This window comes from Rana temporaria, chromosome 1 (genome assembly GCF_905171775.1).
Source record: "Rana temporaria chromosome 1, aRanTem1.1, whole genome shotgun sequence".
Classification (NCBI taxonomy): domain Eukaryota; kingdom Metazoa; phylum Chordata; class Amphibia; order Anura; family Ranidae; genus Rana; species Rana temporaria.
In genome coordinates this window covers 333,520,584-333,544,946 of record NC_053489.1, presented here as the reverse complement: position 1 = coordinate 333,544,946, position 24,363 = coordinate 333,520,584, and the positions used below count along the sequence as shown (strand labels likewise).

Below are 24,363 nucleotides of genomic sequence, written 5' to 3'. Positions count from 1 at the left end.
CCAGTTTTAGTAAATCAATTCCAAAGAGACTGTTTGGCCATTGTGCATCAGAACACCTTGAACAAATGACTAGAGGAGCAAGGCAAACTGACACCCTACTCTGCTAGCAGGGCTGTCTGGGGAAAGCAAGCACAAAAAACACGCAAAACCGTCCACAAAAATGCACAAACTAACAACAAGGAATTAGAATGACTGCACTAACAAGCAGGGCATGAGTCTGAAACTTTGGCTCACAGTCAGCAGCATGATGTGTGGCAGACCTAATGTCCTAGGCTATGGCCTATGTTGGTTGGTCAGAAAACCGTCTGAGTGATATACGTTTTACATACATGTCACTTAACCAATGTATTATTCACAAGTGCTTAGTTGTGTTTCTCCTCCACAACCTAGGCAATAGTGGCAACATTCCAAAGTCAAAGATGGCGGTATACAAAATATAGGTAAAAAAATATATAATAATGGTGGTATACAGCCGTGGTCAAAAGTTTTGAGAATGGCACAAATCTTAATTTTCACAAAGTCTGCTGCCTCAGTTTTTATGATGGTAATTTGCATATACCCCAGAATGTTATGAAAACTGATCAGATGAATTGCAACTAATTACAAAGTCCCTCTTTGCCATGAAAATGAACTTCATCGCATAAAAAACATTTGCACTGCATTTGTGAAAAAGGCTTTTGGGCACCCAGAAAAGTCCAGCAAGCGCCAAGGTTTAGGAGGGTGTGTGAATGTTTGACTGTTCTTCCAGAAGCGCATTTGTGAGATCAAGCACTGCTGTTGGGCGAGAAGGTCTGTCTCGCAGTCTCCACTCTAATTCATTCCTAAGGTGTTCTATTGGGTTGAGGCAGGCCAGTCAAGTTCCTCCATCCAAACTCGCTCATCCATGTCTTTAACTAATTAGGTTCAGCTTTAAGGCAGGCTCAGACAAAGCCTTAGCTCCTTGTGTATGTTTTCTCATTGTTTAGGTTTATGTGAAAATGAGCAACAAGCAGATAGGTGAAAGGGAGCTCTGATAGTGTAGTAATTAAAACGATTTAGTGGGTGAACAATGTTAAAATCACTCAAGTGGAAATGCACCCACAAAAATCCAGGAACAGAGAGAAGCCACAGTGGTGACACATCAATATGGGGTCCAATAGGTCACAGATCCTAAGCACGGAGTGAGTCAGTGTCTTCACCTCTGACCTATGTACTAGTAAGAAATGGTCATCTGCGATGTACAGAGCAGCTGGACTGGATGGAAGCTGCAGGGTGAATCTGGCTGATCTCCTACTCTCCACCAGGACAAATGGAACGAGTTTTGGGCAGGACCCATCCTTCCTCAGTTGATACATTTGCCTAGGCTTATTAATTGTATTATAGTTGTTGGAAGCACTGGTATTATGTAAGAGATCTGAGCACCCTGAAGGCATTTTTACATAGGTTTATCCTTTAGTTTAGGTTTATGCGAGACTCCCACTTGTATATAGTCATTTCTAGGTATAAGAACTGCAGATGATTTACAATGTATACAATGTGTAGGCTCAGTCTTTAATCTTGTGAATGAATGAGCTTGTCAATTTCAGACAAACTACAGTGCTCAGGAGTAGTCTGATAGACCAGGCTCAAAATGTGTAAAAATTAAAGAGTACCAAATAAAAAAGAAGGGATGAAAATTGTGGAAAGAGTCTGGTAAATGCCAATACTGATGATGTATACCAACAGTGTTATGCCGCGTACACACGATCGGTCAAACCGATGAGAACGGTCTGATGGACCGTTTTCATTGGACCAAACCGATCGTCTGTAGGCCCCATCGGTTATTTATGCATAGGTTAAAAAAAAGCAATCTTGTTTTAAATTTAACCGATGGATACCTAACCGATAGAAAAAAAACAATCGTTTGTAGGCACGTCCATCGGTTAAAAATCCACGCGTGCTCAGAATCAAGTCGACGCATGCTTGGAAGCATTGAACTTCGTTTTTTTCAGCACTTCGTTGTGTTTTACGTCACCGCGTTCTGACACGATCGTTTTTTTAACTGATGGTGTGTAGGCACGACTGACCATCAGTCAGCTTCATCGGTTAACCATCAGACCGTTTTCATCGGATGGACCGATCGTGTGTACAGGGCTTTAAAAGGATTGCGTAGGATAGCCCAAAGTGCTAAACATAGCTAAAGAGGCTAATGAAGAAGCCAGCTAGCTTCAAAATGTGTCCTGTGTCTACAACACGTGTCCATAGTGACGTTGGAGATTCCAGTCCTGGGTTGAACGCAGAATGCAGTTGCAGTGACAGCGGCTTCCTCCATATTCAGCACGCTTCATCCCCAGCCAGTGGATAAGGCTGGAGGTTCTCTGGCTGCCCCTTGGATTTTCCTGGCTCCCAACTCACCTTTATGCCATGCCCTGGCTTACACATGCTTACCCTTGTGAGTGCAACTACATTTTTCAATACATTGTCATATATTTTATTATAATGCTACACTATGGGGTTGCACTGTTGTTTCTTTTGTTTTCTTCAGACTTTAACCATGCTGCTTTTTTAGCCAGGCTCGATAGTCAGGATCCCAAAGTGAGGGATAAGACACTAATAATATGGATAAGATGGTCAAGTTCCAAAAATGGGTCTTATACACAATGCCTACTGTGTCCTATAACAACTACTGTGGCAGCCCGTACATGTCTACCTAGCGTACTTGTGCTTCATATTTGGACAGGGTGGGCCACCTTGCTGTGTTAGCACTGGTGTAAAACACAGGAAATTCCTGAGCGTTCTATATAATTTTTAATTGCTTCTTCTCAGCATGTTCCCATCCAGAATATCCAAAACAAATACCATTCAAATGAATAAGAGGAAGCTATTTATCACAAACATCTTAGGCATGGAACAGAACCGTGTTATGCTCCCCTGAGGGAGAATTCAGTGACAAGTAGTACTAGTCTGAGGCACTTGCTGCATGATACAATGATGTAAGAATGTAGCTGTGTGATTGTTTTTAATATGGATGAATAATTACAAGTTACTCACTGGTAATTACACCTGTTCTGAAAAAAATAACAAACCACAAATAATTTGATCTAAAAATGGACATGGAACGTACACAAGCAGTGCATTAGACCTATATTTTAACATACAGGATATACTAAAATGCCTTATAGCTGTACACAGGCGGTCCATAAACATTTTTTTATTTTATTTGTATGAAACCGATATTATCTGCTTTTTAGCTTAATGAGTCTGCAAACTAACATAATGGACAAAAATCTGATGCCAGTGAGAGATTCAGATTTTACAGATCAGTTTCTGATGCCCCGTACACACGACTGGTTTTCCCGCCGGAAAAAGTCAGATGAGAGCTTTTGGCCGGGAATCTCAACCGTGTGTATGCTTCATCAGACTTTTTCCCTACAGGAAAACTGCCTGAAAAAATAAAAGAAAAGAGAGCAGAATCTTTTTCCTGTCAGGAAAAAACATTCGTCTGTATGGAATTCCGACAGGGAAAAAAACATGCATGCTTGGAAGCAATTCGAAGCATGCTCAGAAGCATTGAACTTAATTTTTTTGGCTCATCGCATTCTTGGCATACAAAATTTCATCAAACTTTTGTGCGACCGTGTGTATGCAAGGCAGGCTTTAGAGGAATTCAATTGGGAAAATCATTTATTTTTTCCGGCAGGAAAACCGCTTGTGTGTACACTTTTTGCCCCTAACCACAAGCGTGCTTTACCACTCAGGGCTGTTTTCCCTTTTTTAAACAAATTTAAAAACATTGGTAAAGGAGTACTAAAGGAGTCACACGCATGGCATTAAGTATTAACAAAAACATTAATCACCAACTAAAAATTCTGTGTTAGTATTCATGAAATATTCGTTCTTGCTATGCAAATGTGTGCATATTCACATATCCCTGTAGCTACAGCTTCTATTTTTTTTTTTACTATCTTTGATTCTTCAGAAAAGCCAGCAGAGAAAGGGGAAGGGTAGAAGAACGCATTCCTGGGCACCCTTTAGATGTGCATGGTCCAGGGATAGAATACAGGCTGTACAGGCCAATAAATGACACTATAAAACTATACGATCTCAAGCAGGCGAAAGACACAAAGTACAGGTAGGAAGGTTAAGAATGCCTTTAAAGAAACAGAAGGAAACAATTGCAACCTTTCAGGGGGGAGTGGGGAACGGGGACCTGTTTTTGACAGGTCCCCTTCCCCACTTCCGGGAGATCGGGCCAGGGCGAAGTACGTCAACAACTGGGCCCCCCCTCCTCCCTCCCCTTCAGCAGGGCCAGCGAGAGCGTGCTTCGCCCATGCACAGTAAGTAGGGACCTGGCCGTGAAGCCAAAAGGCTACAATGCCGGGTTCCCTTACCAGCAATGGCGGCAGCAGCACCTGACCAATAGATGTGAACATCTGGACTCCAGGGCAGGTAAGTGTCCTAATGTTAAAAGTCAGCAGCTATAGTATGTGAGCTCCGGTGGGGGCCCAGGAGAATCTGGGCTGCTCTGTGCAAAAAAAATTGCACAGAGCACACAAGTATAAGATTTTTATTATTTTAAATAAAAAATAAAATAGAGCCAATAAATTTAAAGGAGTGTAAGAAATACATTAGAAAACAAGGAATACCCACTCTGCTGTTGCAGAGGGAATGTTGGTTTTGTTGGACACGGATCATGTATATAGGAGCCTGACTACAGTTTAAGGTGTATTGGTAGCTTCATGAAATATAGCTAAAACACAATTAGATGGTGGCATTTTTTGCATATACATAATTATAAAACTACCTTCCACTAGGAACACCTTCTAAAAAATTGTGTTCTGCAAAGAATAAACATCACTGTACAAAAGAGTGTCTTACTTGTCCCACACTTTCCAATTGTGAGTTTTGCTGTGTAGGGGATTGCAGAAACCTTTTAATATCAAACCAGCTTCAGGTACTTTATACTTTGTTGCATTTAAAAAAGAAATGTTATTATTTTGTGCTGTACAGCTTTAAAAAAAAGAGTGAAGTATAAAAATGTGAATACACTGTAAAATAGGACTGTGCTTTTCCAGAAAACATTAAAGCATTTGAAAAAGCGTGACTACAGTAACCTGGATGTCAATAAATTTGCACAAGTCAGGCAGTCTTTGTCTTTCCCACAAATTCCTTTTAAAGTTTAATATTTCCACAGTATGAACCATCCTGGTTACATACAGTTTACTCATCCTTTCCAAATACTCTCTGATGCTCCATGACTAAGAACAGTTATGCAGAATATACATCGTAACGCTAAACTCCAGCTGCTAAACACATTAGAAGAGCCTTTTCCAAGGGTACATTTGTCTACTGCTGTGAAATGGAATTAAACTTTGGCAACTATTGTTATGAGAAGGAACAGTGCTTAGTGTTTTTGTATACAGTAAAACCTTGGTTTGAGAGTAACTTGGTTTGAGAGTGTTTTGCAAGACCAGCAATTTCTTTTAATACATTTTGAATTGGAATGTCTTGATATACAAGTAGCATCATGTCACAACTGTTTATAAAAGAGAAAAGAGGAGCCTCGAAGTGTAGCAATATTTATCAAAGACACAACATTTAGCAACATCTTGCTACACTAAGGCCCCGTACACACGACCGAACATGTCTGCTGAAACTGGTCCGCGGACCAGTTTCAGCAGAAATGTTCGGTCGTGTGTACGGCCGATCGGACAGGATTCCAGCGTACATTTGCGCGCCAGACCGTTTTCGAGCGGACAAATGTTTCTAAACTTGCTTAGAAACATGCCCGCTGGAATCCTGTCCGTCGGACATGTTCGGTCGTCTGTCCAGACTTACCGTACATGTCCGAGCGGCCGCCATCCCTCGCATGCGTCGAATGACTTCGACGCATGCGTGGAAGCATTGACCTTTCAGCGTCGCGCACCATCGTCGCGGCGACGGAGCGAACACGTCACCGCGCTGTCTGTCCGCGCGGATTGTCTCATTTCTGTATGATGGTGTGTACAGCCATCATACAGAAATCTCCGGGCGGGCATGTCCGCTGAAAACGGTACGGCGGACCGTTTTCAGCGGACATGTTTGCCCGTGTGTACAAGGCCTTGGAGGCACCTCTCTTCTCTTTTATACCCTGTAGCTCCTGCTGGATTTTTCTTCCAATCCCCTTGTGGAGGCTTCCATTTGTGGATGGACATTTTATGGTTACACAACCTATCACATTGCTATAATCTTTTTATATGGACTATAAACTGAAGGACCTATGAATAAATGGTTGTGGAACAAAACATTTGAGTTTCCATTATTTTGTATGGGGAAATTTGCTTTGATATACAAGTGCTTTGGATTACAAGCATGTTTCTTGAACCAATTATGCTATAAATCCAAGGTTTTATTGTATTCCTTTTGGAAATTCCTTACATTCCAACATCTCATTCAAATAAAAATAATATATACCAAGGATTCAGACTGAATGCTAACAAATTCTCTACTTTGGCAAATTAAATTGAAAGTTTTCTAATGAAAAACAAAATCGAACGTTCCAGAAACATTTCATAATGAGCATAAGGCAAGAGAAATTTGTTTTATGTGACATAGTGACATCAGGTGGTAATCAGGAATTCAGGAATCTCTTGGGTTTGAATGCTGACGCATGGTATTAATGTTCACAAAAAGATACTGCGTGTCTTAAGCCTAGTGCACACTATAAGAGAATCGGATGAAAAATATCACTTTCGGAGCGACCGTATGATAATCTGATCCGTAGAACACAGCTTTTGTGAGCCGATCACAACAGTTTTTTCGTACAATGCCAAAAAGTCACATTTTTATATACTCCGTGGTACAGAATCCCTCCGAAAAAATTGGAAGACCAAGACCACGCATGCTCAGAAGCGACAGAATACATTCCAATACAACACATTACCAGCCCTTAAATTTTCCACACGCCTACTCAAATGATGGCTTGTGAGCCTGGGCTGCCTGGGAGCAGGGGGGGGGGGGGCTAGCACCGCTGGCAGGCGGTGTTGAATAGGATCTGTTCTAAAGTAGTTGTTAATATTTATTTTTGTAACCTAATTCTGCATAAAACATTCAAGTGTCATTTCATGAGATCATTTATGAGGGTGTGTTTAGGGGTTGGGTGGGGCAACTGGTGGTGGGTAACCCTTGGGGGCTGGCTAGCAGCTGAGGACTTGAAATTTTGAGGCCTGCATTACATCACTTCTGAAGTTGTATTCTGAGAATTTTCATAACTTTTGTAACCTCTTCATTTTCGATAGGAAACCAGCATGCAAAAATCATTTGTCCGACATTCTCATTGTGTGTACTAGGATTTAGGTTCTCAAGGTACCACACTTGGATGTTCCACAATGTTTTAGGGATAATGGTCATTCAACGCATTAAAGGGTCACTAAAGGAATTTTTTTTTTTTTTGCTGAAATGACTGTTTACAGGGTATAGAGACATAAAAGTTAACTGATTCCTTTTAAAAATGATTAAAAATAGATTAAATTCAATCATATAATTTGCCTCTAATTTCACTTTAGGTTTTAAACTGGTTTCATGTTTCTGTGAAGTAAAGAGACACACAGAACAAAAACAAACAAATCCAGGGCAGTGTTATGTTTTTAAAATGAATCTGATTGGTTCTGAGGAGTTTTAGACACACAGTAATGACAGCTTAGACCACCGTGACAAGCTCCCAGTACTGTGGTTATAAGGAGCCAGACAAGCAGGAAGTGTGGAGATCACAGCAGAATTACAGCTACTTCAAAGCAAAAACGAACAATGAGGACATGAAACCAGTACTGCAGTAAGGTAAAGGAAGCTATTTAGCTAAAAAAAAAAAAATTCCTTTAGTGATCCTTTAAGTAAAAACTGAATTTGGTGGCAGAAATGTGCAATGCTATGTTTTGAGGATAAAAAAATAAAATAATCAAAACAACAAAACATTATTCCAACTGTAAAGCACACGGTTTTGAGGCTGCCTTGTGGCCAGACAGCTTGTGATTATAGATAGAGCATTTCAATTTGAATTGAGAAGTTTTACTGGAAAATGTCCAACAACTAAAACTTGGTAGGAAGTTGAAAAAGAAAGCAGGACAATGCCATGAAACATGGAAGTAAATTAACCAAAGAAAGACTTTAATCCTGGAATAGCCAGAGTCAGATTCCAGACCTCAACCCATTCAAGGTAATGTGGCTTGAACTGGATACATATGTTTACACAAAGATTGCCAAAGTGGTACACAAAGATTGCCAAAAATATCAATAAGCTAAAACATTTTGCGGTCTAACATTCCACTTAAACATTGTACAAGATAGATTAGCAGCAAAGGAAATGTTTGGTACAGGATATTGCTGCTCCAAGAGGCACTACCAGTTACTTAAATCCAACTCCAGGCAGAAATAAAATGTACATTCATTAAGCATCAATAACTTTACTTCTTATGCCGCGTGCACACGATCGGTAATTTTGACAAGAAAACCGTGGATTTTTTTCCCGACAGAATTTGGGCTCAAACTGGTCTTGCATACACACGGTCACACAAATGTTGTCGGAAATTCCAAAACGTCAAGAGCGCGGTGACGTACAACACTACGATGAGCTCAGAAAAATGAAGTTCAATGATTTTTGTGCGTCGGAATTGCATACAGACAAACGGAATTTCTGACAAGAACTTTTCCCGTCGGAAAATTTGAGAACCAAACAACAAATTTTTGCTGTCCGAAAATTCCAACAGAAAATGTCCGATGGAGCCTACACACGGTCGGAATTTCCGACCAAACGCTCACACCAAACTTTTCTTGTCGAAAATTCCGATCGTGCGTTAAGATATTTATGTGTTATTCATTTAACCCTGTATATATTGATAGCAAGTGATTAATACCAGGATCATGGCTGAAGCCATGATCTCCGGTACTGTTTCTTCAGTCGGCGATCAGCAGTTACTGTATGTAAAACTGTGTGCCATTACAGCGACCAGATCACTTTTATGGCACTGGGAAGGACTACCCCTATCCTGCTGCCACCAGTGATGGTTCCTGAGTCTCTCATTCCTTCAGGCAGCCTGGGACTGCGGTGAGGAGATGGGAGGGCTTCCTGCAGAGATGCCTTTTGTGATGAATGCTCCTGGAAACGACAAGGATTTCATCACAGAGCTCTCATTCCCTGGTGGGTAAAAGTTATGTTGTCTATTAGTGTGACTTATTAGAGTACTACACGTATTATAGCAGACATACAGGCATCCAAGTCTAAAAGGTCCAAAAAAAAATAAAGTTTTCATGCATTTGTGGTTATGCAATCTTGAGCACATATGTATCTGTAAAAAAAATACTGTTTGCAAGTAATGTCCTGTCTGTTGCCTATATTGACTATGTAAAGCCAGCTTTTCCAATAGTGATTTTCTATAGCTTATGGGAGAAATCTGATATATACTACAAAAGCAGAGGGGACTGAACACAGAAGCGTCTGTGCAGGCTTTCAGATCAGAAAGCAGTAAAGGCAAAAATAGTGAAAGGAACACACAGAGAACCGCAAAGCATCATATCCAGCGACCTCTGTTGGACTCGTAGAAAATGACCCAGCCTGTTGTCATACAAAGGTATGCACAAAATCAGTAGTTTTATACCTAAAGTGGTTGTAAACCATTATATATACCCAGTGAAGTGATACAAAGAGATGAAACCTACACTTCTACGTAAGTTTTACCTGCTTGTCTGCAGCCCTCTTCTCTACAGCCATTCAAAGTGGAAAATGTATACAGCTTGTCTGAGCGCTGATGAGAGCGGATTGGTGGGAAGAGATACACCTACCCCCTTCACAGAGGAACAGAGCCGAGGCTATCAATCAGCTGGAGTCTCTTCCCTTGTCACCTTTTTTCTCTTGGAGTCAGGAAAACTTGTCAGAAGTGATTCATGCTGATAGCAGAGAAACGAAGCAGCAGACAGAAGTGACACTTGGTGCTCTTAATTGAGTACCCACTACAGAGGGATACTGTATGCTTTGTTTATATTTTATGTCTGAGCATTTCAACAACTTTAAAAACAGCAGAAAACGAATGCAGCCACCATTTCACAAAAAATGTAATATATTGCGGCTTTACTGTCCTTACATGTGGTGGCTGCATTTGTTTTTTTCCCCCAATCTTGCCAGGGTTTTTTATATGCTTTAATTTCTGGATTAATAAAACCAAGCCATCATTAAAAACTCTTATTTTCAATTATTTATTACTACCGCAAAGCAACCCCAATCCTAATCATATTGCTGAAAATAAAAATAAAAAAGAAGATTGTATATGGAAATATATTCTGAGTTGTTTATATTTTCTCATCGCAGACACGCTGATATTTCCTAGAGACACAAATTGCCAAGCTGGTTCTTGAAGCCAACCTATCTGTCTGTCAGTCAGATTGATCCAGCCAAGGACAAAACACAAGCTGGAAACTGAAAATTATAGACGTGACTGTTAATTTATGGCAACCCACAGCGACAGAACTGCTGCTTACAAGGAAATTGATAGCCCTGTCATATGTTTAAATCCACAAAAAGGCCTTGAAAACTGACATCTCATTTTCTTTGTTTTTTTTTCTTCCCCTTTTTAGCACTAGTATACAGATTTAATTATACAAGCTCTGTTTTACTGCACTCTATTTCTCGGAAGTAGTAAATAATGGAAAACATTTTCTAATGAACAGTCTGCAATGATCTATTGAGATCCATGTTTCATATATGTTCTGACACCGTATTTCGAGTTTCTCTTCAGATAGTTTATAGTACGCCACTACGGACTTTTTAACATCTCTGAAAAAATGTGGATTCCGATCATCCAAGGCTAAAGGGGCCACTAAAGCTGTGATTTAACACTGAACTTCAGGAAACCTGCTAACTATATAAATCAGTGGTCTCCAAACTGGGGCCTTTTGAATGCCTTTATCTGGCCATTGAGGCCCTTTTTACCTCCCACTGATACAAGGCACTATTCCTCCCACTTACACCAACGATGGGGGACTATTCCTCCCACAGACATCAAAGACGGGCCACTATTCCTCCCACAGACATCAAAGATGGCTTACAATTGGTCCCACTGACACCAATGACGGGACACTATTCCTCCCACTGACACCAATGGTGGAACACTACTCTTCCCACTGACACCAATGATGAAGTAGGATTACTCCCACTAACACCAACAACAGGGCATTATTCCTCCCACTGACACCAATGACCAAGCACTACTTCTCCCACCTACACCAACGATGGGTACGATTTCTCCCGGGAACCAATGATGGGTCACTATTCCTCTCACTGATGTCAAGAAAATTTCCATTCTCACTGGCCACAGTTCGGCCCCCTAAAGTCTACAGGACAATAAACTGACACTTTGTTTAGAAGGTTTGGAGACCCCTGATATAAATTAAATACATACATCGGAATTATTGTACGTGTCAAAGGTTTTGTAATTCTTATCAGACAGTCTGGTTATATAGAGACCCCTGCCAAACAGTGCAATCAAGGAGACACTTTCCTTCAGTAAATTTACAGTCACTAAATGAGCTCATGGTCCAAAAATAATTCTCTCACATCTACTTTGAAATGATCCTGTAATTTATATTTGATTAAATGGTTTCTTACAGTGTTTTTCCTCCTTGTAACACCCTGCAAAAACAACCAAACGTATCCTTTTATTCCTAACTTCCCTTGTTTGGAACGAGCAGCGTATGCCAGTTGCAGTCATGTACACTACCAATCTTCTAGTCCATCTCAGGAGTGGCTAAGAGATGATAGCTACGTTCCTACATACAGTAGGACCATGCAAGAATGAACATGACCACCCCATTTGAAGGAGGCCAAGAGCAATAAAAGATCCTTTTGAAGTTTGGTTTAAATAAATGATATTCAAGTATGTAATCCTGAGTTCAATGTCACTTTGGAGTGGAACTCAAGGAAAAACCGCGTTGACCTGTGTTGAGAACAATGCATCGCTAATGATGCTTATCCTAGGTCCAGATCACTGCTGTGTAAAGTGAAAATCCTACTTTCGGAAATGTCGGAAGGTACAGCCAGCGCTGCGACTGGGACAGTAATGAGTGCTACAGCTCCATACAGTGAAGGGTTCTTGTTGGTTACCCATCCCTTTTCTCCTCTTGTCCTTTCACAGAATGATTGTATTTTGTTCACAGAATACAAGGCGGTTTGTGGATGGACATGGGGAGAGAAGAGAAAGTAAATGACAAGGATTTGTACCTTACACAGAAGTAGTCCAGTCCGGGAAAAAGTATCATTAAAATGCAACTTGTTTTCTTCCCTGGATTTCCACTTTAAACGTGTTTAATCACCTATCCACCCCAGGCTACTGGCTGAACAGTAAAAGAAGCACAACCACCTTGAAGAAGTTATCTCTGCGCTCTTGACAGTCAATTATAACACTACTATTGTTGCTAGACAGCATTGGGCCTCCCTCTTCCCATCTGCTGTACAGGTACATGTAGCTCCAAGTTAAGAAATTCAGCTTCCTGGTTGAGCAATTCAGCTTACTAGGTTCACCTCTCTGCCTCCAGTCTTCATTAGAAAAAGCTGAGACAGAAAGCAATAATGGCAAAACAAAAAGTAGCCGTAATCTTATTTGTTGGCCAAAATGTAAAAAAACTTTTGGCAGGTAAAAAAATCTTAAAAATATATGCAATTCAAGCATATACTAGTAGAATTCCACTTTAAGAATTATTTCTTTACAGATGACTTGTCAAATTAATATAAAAGTTTCTTAGCACAGTTTGAAAAAGAAAAAGAAAAACAACTGTTTCAACTGTGCAGGCAATAACAGTTTTTTTGTGCATATAATGTATTAGCAAATGCATGTTAATATCAATCTGACACATTTAGAGCCTAGTACAGGGGTGTCAAACTCAATTTCATTGTGGGCCATATCAGCACGATTGCCCTCAAAAGGGCCGGTTTTACCTGTAAGATTAGATGTCCAGAGCATCCCCTCCCCTTTCATTAGATGTCAAGAGCCACCCCACCATCAGAAGTTGAGTCCCCCACTCTCCCTTACATCACAATACACCCCCCTTTCCTTAGGCTGCTGCTGGGAAGAAGCTGGATGCATTGCTTGAAAGGAGAAAGTACAGGGTCTGAAGGAGGACCAGAGAAGGGCTGGAGCTCTCCTGCAGCTGCAGGAGAGGTGCGAGGGCCACATGAAATGGCCTGGAGGGCCTGATTCGGCCTGCGGGCCTTGTGTTTGACACCTGTGGCCTAGTATACACTATTAATTTTTTTACTATTCAACTCTGCGAGCTGAACAAAAAAAAGCTGAAGAGCTGGAGATAAGCCACTGCACGAACTATGCAATGTCAGTACAGAGATCTACCCCGCCAGTCTATTGTGTTCTGACAGGGAGACTGCCTCCCCACCAGAACACACCAGTCAGCATTCTCAGCCATTGGCTGAGAGCACTAATTGGTTGCAGATCGGTTTCTATTAAACCGGCCAATGCCATCCAATATTTGGCCTATGTGTATGGCCCTTTAAGGTGTAGTCCCCAACGCTAAACTATATGTGTCTGCAACAGTCTAGCAAAGCAAAAAGGGCAGCAGCTCTGAGCAACTAAAAACTAGCAAAACGGGGAGAGGTGCACACAGGCTGGGCAATGTATGGCCCCTTTTACATGGGCAAACCGAATGGGTCCGCCTGTCTTTTTTTTTTTAGGTGGACCCACTCGGACCATCCATTGCCCTCTATGGAGCAGCGGATGTAAACATTTACACCGATCCATTAAAAACAGACGGATGTGGGATCTGTTCCCCCGTCCGTCTGGCGAATTGGATTGGATGACAGTAGGATGTAAATGGACAAGCAGTCCACTTAGATCCGACTGCCTATAGAAGAAAGCGGTCTGTGCCCGTGTTCGCTTTGCATAAGTGGAGTGGACAGACCTGACCAGGCAGATACATTGGCAGGGTCCGCTTGTGTGAAAGACAGTGTATTAACATGTACTGTACATAAAACATTAGATACATTTATCTTACCTGTCATCAATCTCTGGGCTTCATAGGGTTCCATGTAGCCATTGTTTTCAGTTATCACAACTTTGTTCTTCTGTTCATTTTTGGCATCGAAGGGATCAGAGTAGTCATCAGCAATCGCAACCTGAAAGAAGAGGAAAATACTCATTATCTAAAAGTTCACTACTTCTTGCTTTTGAAGCTGTTGTCATAAAACCAAATAAAAGCTGTTGTTTTTAGTGCATTAGAAAGGATGCACATCTAAGAACCCCGAAAAATATTGTAGGGTGCCATGAGCCAAAAAAAAAAGAAGAGGGAGCTGCCGGCATAAAAATAAGAGGAGTCTATAAAGGGACTTGTTTTTGTGAGTGCATGTTTTGGGGTGGTCATCCTTATCCTTCACTGAATGCATGCTTCTTTCTACACAGAGCATTGCTGGCTAGATGAAGCAGAATGAACCTTCAAAAATGTTAAAAACATCAATGGAAGCGCCCATACTTGTATCCGGATATATTTACCCTAATGAAGGATTTTTAAAAGGCAACTATAATGGTTTTGGGTCACTTGGATTTTTCTAATCACTAAATATACAAGTTTGTTTACAATAAAAAATAAAATAAAAAGAAATAAGGAAAAGAATACCCAGAGCACTGCGGGTTATCTAAGGAGACACCACTATGCAAGTACTTCATTTTGGACCATGCCATCTCTTACTGAAGCTTCAAAAGAAGGAAATGTTATTCTTACATGTGCAGATTTTGGGGTCTTCGGGCTGAACAAGAAAAAAGAAAATTGCTATCCACACTAACAGTGCTGATGGAGGAACCCCCCTGCTGTGCAATTGTGTTCTGATAACCAATGGTGTATGTTGGAATACCCAAACATTGGCTGCATCGGTTTGGATGCAGCTTCCACTCAGCCAAAAAAGTTCCACCCTGATCCTTCAATTCAAAAGGAGGCCAACAACGCCACCAACATAGCAAATTTTGACTGGTTAATTAGGAACGGGCTGAAATTCACACGTACGTGGACAGCATTACTCCTCAGCCACAGTCACACTGAAGCTGAAAATGTTTCTATGCTCTTCAAATCCAGGTAAAGGAAAGAGAAGTTGGACAAGTATTGTATAAGGCCAAGACCCAAGCATGGAGGTACAAGGGGTAAGACGAAGTGCCTCCAAGATGGGCATCACCCTCACTACAAACAATAAATCACTGCACTATAGCATGCAACAGAATGAACATTGGGAAGAACTAAATACAGTTAAGGAAAACAAAAATGGATGGGAAGAGAAGAAAATAGATGCAAAAAAATGGAACTAAAGGCTTACTAAAAAATCCAGTATGCTGCACAATCATCATAAAAATGTGTGCATTGAAAAGCGATATTCATTATATGGCTGTGTTTAATTCCTTGCAACTCTCTAAATCTAACATGGCACCTTATATTCATTTCTGCTAAGGCTTGTCTGCTCTTCCTGTTAAAATACCGAAATGTAAAATACCGAAATGTAAAATACCCAACTCATTAGAATTTATAGTGGAATATTTTTCTCTTTTTACTATGACAGTTTTCCACCTGCCTGACATGGTTTTCCTACACAATTACAGATATATTAACTTCACTTGGATTATATGTTAATGACTACTGGGGCATATACATCCACTGTGCCCCTGGCAACTTCAAGAGAAAGCTGATTTTTTTTTTTGTACATTTTACTGGCACCAGCTTTTCGTTTTATTAGCTGGAAGGGTCTGTGGGTTTAAAAGTATTATTACATTTGGTGACTGCAAAGCATGTTAACGTTGATGAAAATAGCAGTGCCTTTGGCTAGATTCAAAATAGTGTCTGCACTCGAAACAAAGCAATTCAACGTTTTCTATGGCAAGTCATGTTGGGACACTGTAGAACAAGGAAGAGGAGTTCTAGGTCTATATTTCTATAGATGGCTAGCACAGTGATTAGCACCTTTGTCTTTCAGCACTGCATTAAGGGCACTACCTGCATGGAGTTTGTAGCGTATATGGTCCCCGTGTCTGCATAGGAGTCTCCCGTTTCCACCTATAATCCTTTGACTCCCCCTGTTTCATTTACATAAGAAGCTATTAGGTCATGTGAAGCCTCGTACAGACGAGCGGACATGTCCGATGAAAATCATTTGGTCTGATGGCTGTACACACCATCAGACCAAATTCCCCGCGGACAGACGACGCGGTGACGTGGTGGCGATGATGACGCGGTGACATGCGCGAACCCGGAAGTTCAATGCTTCCACGCATGCGTCGAATCACTTCGACGCCATGCGCGGGTTCTCGGGCCAGCGGACATGTCCAATGAGTCGTACTGACCATCGGACATGTCCGACGGACAGGCTTCCAGCGGACATGTTTCTTAGCATGCTAAGAAACATTTGTCCGCTAGGCCGGGAAACTGTCCGGTCGGCCCTACACACGACCGAACATGTCCGCGGAAACTGGTCCGACGGACCAGTTTCAGCGGACATGTTCGGTCGTGTGTACAAGGCCTAATTCTTCAGCTTTTGCTAAAAAGCCATTTAAGCATGTAAAACTTTTTTTGAATCAAATTTGTCAAACATGGATGGACCTATTAATTTGGTAGCAGAATTGGAATGCTATTATTAAAACTATAAGTAGACCTCTTTGACAATAACTGTATGCAAATATATATTCCTGAATGTCGGAGATGCTTCTCTGTTAAGTTAGTACAGATGGCATGAGTCTGAACTCTACGCTTTTATTGATCATAACTTCATAGTACCTGTTCTGACGTTGTGTTTTTTGGCTGTTAATAGTTCTGTTTGTCAGCCAATGAGACAGAACAGCCCTTGTGTGCAATAATAAAAGACAGAAGAAAAAGAAGAAAAAAAACTACACCAGTGGGAAAAATTCAGGAAACTATATTGAATTTACTGTACTAGTTAGGCAACATGGGTCTTTCCGGCAAGATCTTGGGAATGCTGAGGGTCCCAAATCTCTAGAAATTCTACATTGTTCTGGAGAGTCTTCTCGTGAGATTTGGGATTCTCAGTGTTTCCATGATCTCGCCAGAAAGGTGACGTCACTACGTCACTACCTCCAGTGCTGAAGTTGGCTGTAAGGCAAGTACTGGTAGGTATTCTCACCTCCTTTCCCCGCACGTCTGGTTTATTATAGCCTATCTGGGTGATTTGAGATGCGATTGTGATAAGCGGTTCTTTTATTGTAGTGTAAGGTCTGCATTAAGCTCCTGTAGATGTAGAGGAGAAATGCATAGCTCCCAATTTTCTAAGATGGGAAGGAGGGACACTTTTGCATGTAGGCAAAGGAAGAATGAATAAGCAGATATTGATTGGGTAAAGCCACAAGTCCCCCTTCACCACTAATTTTTCTACATACTGGCTGTTCAAAACAACACATGTAAGAATTTAGAGGATGGACTTAAAGTTTAGCTAAACACAATAGCTATTAAGAGATATACTGTATACCGTCTAGACCAGGGATATGCAATTAGCGGACCTCCAGCTGTTGCAAAACTACAAATCCCATCCTGCCTCTGGGTGTCAGGCTTGTGGCTGTTGGAGTCTTGCTATGCCTCATGGGACTTGTAGTTCCGCAACAGCTGGAGGTCCGATTAATTGCATATCCCTGGTCTAGACTAAAAAGGACAGATGAAGTGGAAAGAGGGACAGAGGGATTTCCTTAAAAATAAGGGACCATCCTTTGAAATGAGGGACAATTGGGAGCTATGGAATTGTTATAAGTTATTTAATGCACAAGTTCTTATTATAGTAGTAATATTTTTTATTATTGCAGTATTGTATGACTTCCTTATTGCAGCCAAAGATATGATGTATATGTAGACATTATTTAAATCTGTGTTTTGCATACAAGAAGAAAATAAAAACAACATGGGGACATTTATGAACGCAGTTACGCTTTTTCACAGTATGCAAAACATTTGCAGCACTTAATCTTCCTGTTGCAGCTGAACTTTTGCAAGTGGCTCACCACTTCCTATTTTCCTAATATATGTGCCAACAAATGCTGGTCTGCTTTAGCAAATTTGAAAGGACTCCAAACTAGTTTGTGGCAGAATTAGGATCCGATAAAAAATTCAGGATCCGTCAGAAAAAAAAAAGTCAGCAGCTACAAATACTTTAGCTACTGACTCTTAATATTAGGACACTTACCTATCCACAAATCCAGCTGTGTGTTCACTCGAGCTGATTTTTCAATCGGCTCTCAGGTGCTGCCGCCACCATTTTGGGTAAGGGCCAGTTCCCTACTACACAAACTGGACACCAGTGCATTTTCTATTCCTATTGGGTCCCCAAAGCCTGAATGATAGAAAACTGGCCCTTTGTTTAGAAAGTTTGGAGACCACTAGCTTCATGAATGAGGGGAGTCTCTGCTGACCTTCATCATCCAATCATGTCTAAGCAAACATACTGTACATTTTTTTTCCTTGCATGTATTGATTATTATTTTGATAATTTATATTAAGGTTTCGATTACTATTTAAATGCACCCTTAATGGTTCTTATTGAAAAAAAGTTGTTGCTCCGTTTATGATTAGATGTAAATACCCATCGACACGAGATGACTCCAGCCATCGATATATAAGGGCAATTCTAAGATATATATTCTATTCTAAGGAAAAATAGTTAGTTTGCACTATAAGTAGGTCAAACGGGTATCTGCCATTTACCCCAACTTTTAGTTTGCACTTAGGCCTCATTCACATGAGTGATGAGGCCCATAGTCAGGACCAGGATCTGAACCCACGTCTTTTGCTGCATTAGGCAGTAGCTCTTCTTGCTGAGCCACCTGAGATGCTGGCTGGCATCCTGTCCGATTTCTGGGATAATCATGCCTCGTTTCTGGTGAACCTTGAACTCCTTGCGCCTCGCGTGTACCTCCTATTAAAGCCATGCCTTTGCACTTCCTGTTTGCCAGATTATTGTGCTCTCTCCAGCCGATGTCTTGTTCCTTTGCCTACCTGCAGCCTACCAGTCATTCTCCAATCGTTATCAACCTTTGGCTTGTTCCCCAACTATTCTTCTGCGTGATGCCAACTTGCAACCGCTTGATCCCAACTTGTTACTGACAATTGGCTGACATTTGGCTTGTTTACTGACTACACTTCTGCTTTATCTCTACTTGCTATTTCTGCTACTGGACCCCGGCTTGCTCACCTCCTGGTGGGGCAATCATGAGCACCGCGACCTTGGACTAATATGCAGCAAAACCCATCTCCATCATCAGGAGCTGTGGTGAATTCCGGGTTAGTGCTTAGATCCTGTGCCTCAGGTAAGCTCATGTCATCTGCAAGGGGGATCTCTTTATGTACTTATCCAGCTGGTCGGTGGAAGCCTCTCTACTGTTACAACTACTGGTCTCCGAGCCCGACCCCCTGACTGTGACACTCAGTCTGTGAATAGGCCTTAGATCCATGTAAATGAGGCCTAAAGTAGACAGTCATACAAGTTGGCTTATAAATTCAGTGACCTTTCAACCAACATCAATAAGATCACCGTTTTTATTCCTGGATCACACAAAATGTAACATTAAGACTATACAGAATATTTCGAACTCTCATAGGTGTAGAAATGAGGTAAGAACTGACGTCATGAGAGGGCATTACATTTAAGCGAAAGGTCAAAGTGCAATGGTGCTATTCAAATACCTACACATTGTAAATATCCAAGTGTGGCCCATAATACCTCTATTTGTACATGATAAATGCTCTTGAGCGATCAAACACTGCTAGGGTCATTTCAATGCTTTCAGCTGCTACAACTTGTCACCTTTAGTAAACCAGGACAACAGGTATATCTCCATCCTGAGTTTGCCAAGAGAGCAGTTTTGTTTGTAAGGGCTTAATGCCTTTGCTTAGCTAATGAAAAAATAAACAAAGAACTTTGGAGGAGTTAAGAGATGTGAGATAACAGCGAAAATGAATACACAGCCTACACATTTTCTTTCCAATGGCTTTTAAATGAAGACGCAAAAGAGCAATGTAAACACTACTTTTCTAGTTAGGCCCAATGGCCCCAGAATTGCCTTTTAATGAATATTTCCACCTAAGATATTGCATACACAACAAAGCCTCAATTAACTGCAATGCTGCTGTGTTCTAAATGTAGGGGAACGTTGATTAAAAAAAAAAATAACCGTTGCAGTAGTGACAAGTGGAGATTAATGGCACTCTTGTATGCTATAAAATACTATAATATTCACTGCCTACACATAACAGCATTTTAAAAGGCAATTTCTAAGAAAAGGAGAAATCTTCTGTTTAAGACCTCTCTGCACAACAATGTGGAGAAATACTCAGCTTCTACAGCCATACAACAAAGACCACCATTGCCCCCTGCATTCTGGCCCAAAAAGGACATGACACATCTTTGTTACTTTAAGCAGGGATCCCCAACTATCCAAAAGTAATTCCCATCTTTCCAGGAAAGCGCCTTGGTTTAACAAAGGGGCCTCCAAACTACCACTCATGGTCCAAAACGGGTCTGCGGCAATATTTTATCTGGCTCTCTGATGTAAAAGTGGACTTTGATGGGGATCCTGAACTAAAGGGGTGGGAGGGACTCTCACGCAAGGGGGTACTCTGATGTAAGGGGGACACCGATATAGGGAGGCTCTTATAGTGTCAAGTTTATCTGTAAATTATTTGATATGATTTACTTAAGGTTTTTTTTTTTCTGTTGATCTAAATCATATTATGCTGATAAAAAAAAAAAAAAAAATCCACTAATACAGTAAAACCTTGGTTTGCTCCAGAAACATGCTTGTAATCCAAAGCACTTGTATATCAAAGCATTTTTTTTACAGGGTATAAAAAGAGAAGAGAGGCACCTCTAAGCAATCATTCACACGAGGCGGACTCCGTCGCTACGGAGTCTGCCAGCTCCCGCCACCTCAGCGGGAGATCTCTCCGCTGAGCTGGCGGATGACAGGTCCCTCTTTGCTCACTGAGCAGGGAGGGGCTTGTCGAAGCGCCGCTGTCTCCTATGGAGAGATCTGATCCGCTATGGACGGATGGCGTCGTATCGCCATACGTCCGATTTTGGCGGATTAGGTCGGATGTCAGTGGACATGTCCTCGCTGACATCCGACGCTCCATAGGCTTGCATGGAGCGGCCGTTCAGGTCCGCAGACAAAACTGACAGGCGGACCTAAAACGGTCCGACTGTGTGAAAGGGGCCTTGGTGTAGCCAAGTTGCTAAAATGTTGTACCTTCATTAAATGTAACCATATTGCTACACTTAGAGGCTCCTCTGTCCTTTTTTATACCAAGTTATGACATGACGCTACTCTTATATCAAGACATCGCTTGTATATCAAGGCAAAATTTAATAAAACATTTTGCTTGTCTTGCAAAACGCTCTCAAACCAAGTTACTCTTAAACCAAGGTTTTACTGTATACCATATGAATCTATAAAGGCATTAAAAGACAAATTTTAGATATCAGCCAAGGATAGCATTGCACCATCTAACTCAAGCTGACCTGACATTTCATATTGTTTTGTCCAATTTTCTCTTCAATTCTCCCAATACACTACATCCAGCCTCAAAATTAATGGAAGACCAAAAAAAATATATATCTTTACCGAGTCCAACCGACTTAAACTGACAACCGCAATCAGAAAAAAAATCCTTGAATCAGCGTTCTGCTATGTATTTATCAGCTCTTCTCAAGGGAGAAACATTCAGTTAAATTATTCCATACTTGTAACAGAGGTTCTCCATGCCATTTATTAATGTTTTCATTTATTAATGCAGTTGCTTTTCACTCCTTTGCAGTGAAATTACATCTTTGGTCAAAACAAAACTGCATATTAAAGATGTGGCTGTACATATGCTTTGTGTAGTGATGCAATTACGGTACGTCTCTCTTTTGACATTCAAAGAGTTATGTTCTAGCTTTAGAACATAACGTCTAGTACTACATACTGGAACTCACTGAAAGGTAACGGAGGATTATCTGTAAATATGATAGATCGTTTCTGAACAATCACATTTCTCCATGCATGGCTAGCTTTAGTGTAAGCTACTGTAACTTGGATAACATACTCAGAATTCCAGTCCACTTAACAATACAAATTGTCCAGTTGGACATCCACTATGTGTATTACCAATGGGCATCCAGCACACACTAGTAATTCATATTCCTCCCCACATGTCAGCAATGGACGACTGACTGCTTATAGATAGAAGTGATGAAAGTCTCAAGTCCCCCAACTCCATTTAGTATTTCCACCCGCTGAATGAGAACATTGGCCCACCAATAGGCATATTTCAGCATACTGATCTGATTACAGACTGCCTGTTTGTTCTAAGTTTAGCTCTTGTTCATGGGACTTTAACAAAAAACAGTGTTGTGATATGCCATTTCAAAAACAGAAGGCTCAGATCTACCTCTTATTTTCAATGGCAAAAAAATTGAACAATTTGGAAGTCAAAGCCCTCTTTTTCTAAACCAGTCTCTTAAAAGAGAAGTATGGAATTTCATTATTTTTTTAAATCATACTTACGTAAGTGGATGCAGCATCGGTCTGATGATGCATCTTTCCCCCGTTGGCTCCAACACTGAAAAACGAGCAGTCAAACACCGGTGATCGATTTGTTCTCAGAGCTCCCTGAGCAGAGAGCTGGTGACTGTCAGTCACCAGCTATCTGCTCTGCCCCCTACTAGAGCGCTGGGCTGTGGAGGGGACAGGCGCAGCCAGCTCAGGCTCTCAGCAGCTCACTGAGAGACTAAGGCCTAGTACACACGAGAGGATTTATCCGCGGACCGTTTCCGCGGATAAATCCTCTCGAGGATTTCAGCGGATTTGGATCCGATGGAGTGTACTCACCATAGGATCGAAATCCGCGCCGAAATCCCCTCGCGATGACGTGTCGCGCCGTCGCCGCGATGATGACGCGGCGACGAGCGCGACGCTGTCATATAAGGAATTCCATGCATGCGTCGAATCATTACGACGCATGCGGGGGATCCCTTCGGACGGATTGATCCGGTGAGTCTGTACAGACCAGCGGATCAATCCGTTGGGATGGATTCAAGCGGATAGATTTGAAAGCATGTCTTCAAATTTATATCCGCTTGAAATCCATCCCAGGGGATAAAAATCAGCGGAAACAGATCCGCTGGATTGTACACACCATAGAATCTATCCGCTGAAACCGATCCGCTGAGATTTTTCAGCGGATGGATTCTATGGTGTGTACGGGGCCTCAGCCGGCTGCCGGTCCAGGCATGTGGGCATATCCCGACCATATGGTTTTCGATCTTTCCCGAGCCTGGACCGGATTGGTCAGTCGACAGCAGGCTTCAGTGCGCGCTCTGCTAAAAAAATGGGTCACAAGAGTGCAGAACGAACTGCACTCCTGTGATCCACAGGAGAAATAGAGCCAAATGAGCCCACATTTAATTATTTGTGATAAAATTGTGTTCTTACCACAAATCCTGTCCTTTTAGGTCAGGGATATGCAATTAGCGGACCTCCAGCTGTTGCAGAACTACAAGTCCCATGAAGCATAGCAAGACTCTGAAAGCCACAAGCATGACACACACAGAGATAGAGGCAGGATGGGACTTGTAGTTTTACAACAGCTGGAGGTCCGCTAATTGCATATCCCTGTTTTAGGTCCATTATTGCCGTATCAAGTCCAAAATAAGTCTACTCTTACATGACTCAAATTTAGTTTGGCATCACAAAATGATTTGAACAATCAACTGAACTAGGTGAAACATTCTTTGTCGAACAGTGACTGCATCCAATCAGATGCAATCACAATTTGTATATTTAGCCATGGGTGACTGAATAAAATAGCAGGAAGGAGAGATTTCTCATCCACACAGTTTAATGTGGCAGGGGGGAAATCAAGCTATTTTCTCTCGTTCAGTCCATAGACTGAGCGTGGAAAATCTAAAACATGTTTGGTTACATGTAGTGATAAAGGAATCTAATAGATTTCTCCATGCACATGGCTATTTTATTCTGACAATTTGCACAGGTGGCCATCAGAATACCCAAGCAGTAAACTGCATATGATTAGATGCAGTCACTCAGCGGTTGCCAATTATCCACCCAACTCCTTAGAGAAAATTTAAGGCGGGTGGTGCCAACAGGTTCAGCTACGGCTTGAATTTCAGGCTGACTTACCAAGAATTGGCTAAAGTGTAAGCTGTCTATAGCAGCCTTAAATGGTTCAAATCTCAGGCAGTTTAGCAGAGACTGGCTGAGTTTTGAACCATGTATGGGCAGTCTGAATGCACCCAAGTTGATCGATCAACTTCCGTACAACCAGCTTTTCGGAGTTTACATGCAATTATTGCTAATGACTATTATAGCAGCTAACAGTAATCATTGTGTTATACCAGCGGGG

At 41.4% G+C, this 24,363-nt stretch overlaps 1 protein-coding gene across 1 annotated transcript in view; it reads right to left on the bottom strand.

Moving 5' to 3' along the window:
• The window catches only part of SHB (SH2 domain containing adaptor protein B), a 301,020-nt gene that overhangs the window by 164,478 nt on the left and 112,179 nt on the right, over nt 1–24,363 (bottom strand). The window contains exon 2 of the mRNA XM_040361035.1: nt 13,984–14,104. Coding sequence (XP_040216969.1) covers nt 13,984–14,104 — 121 coding nt within the window. The remainder of the gene's footprint in view (nt 1–13,983; nt 14,105–24,363) is intronic.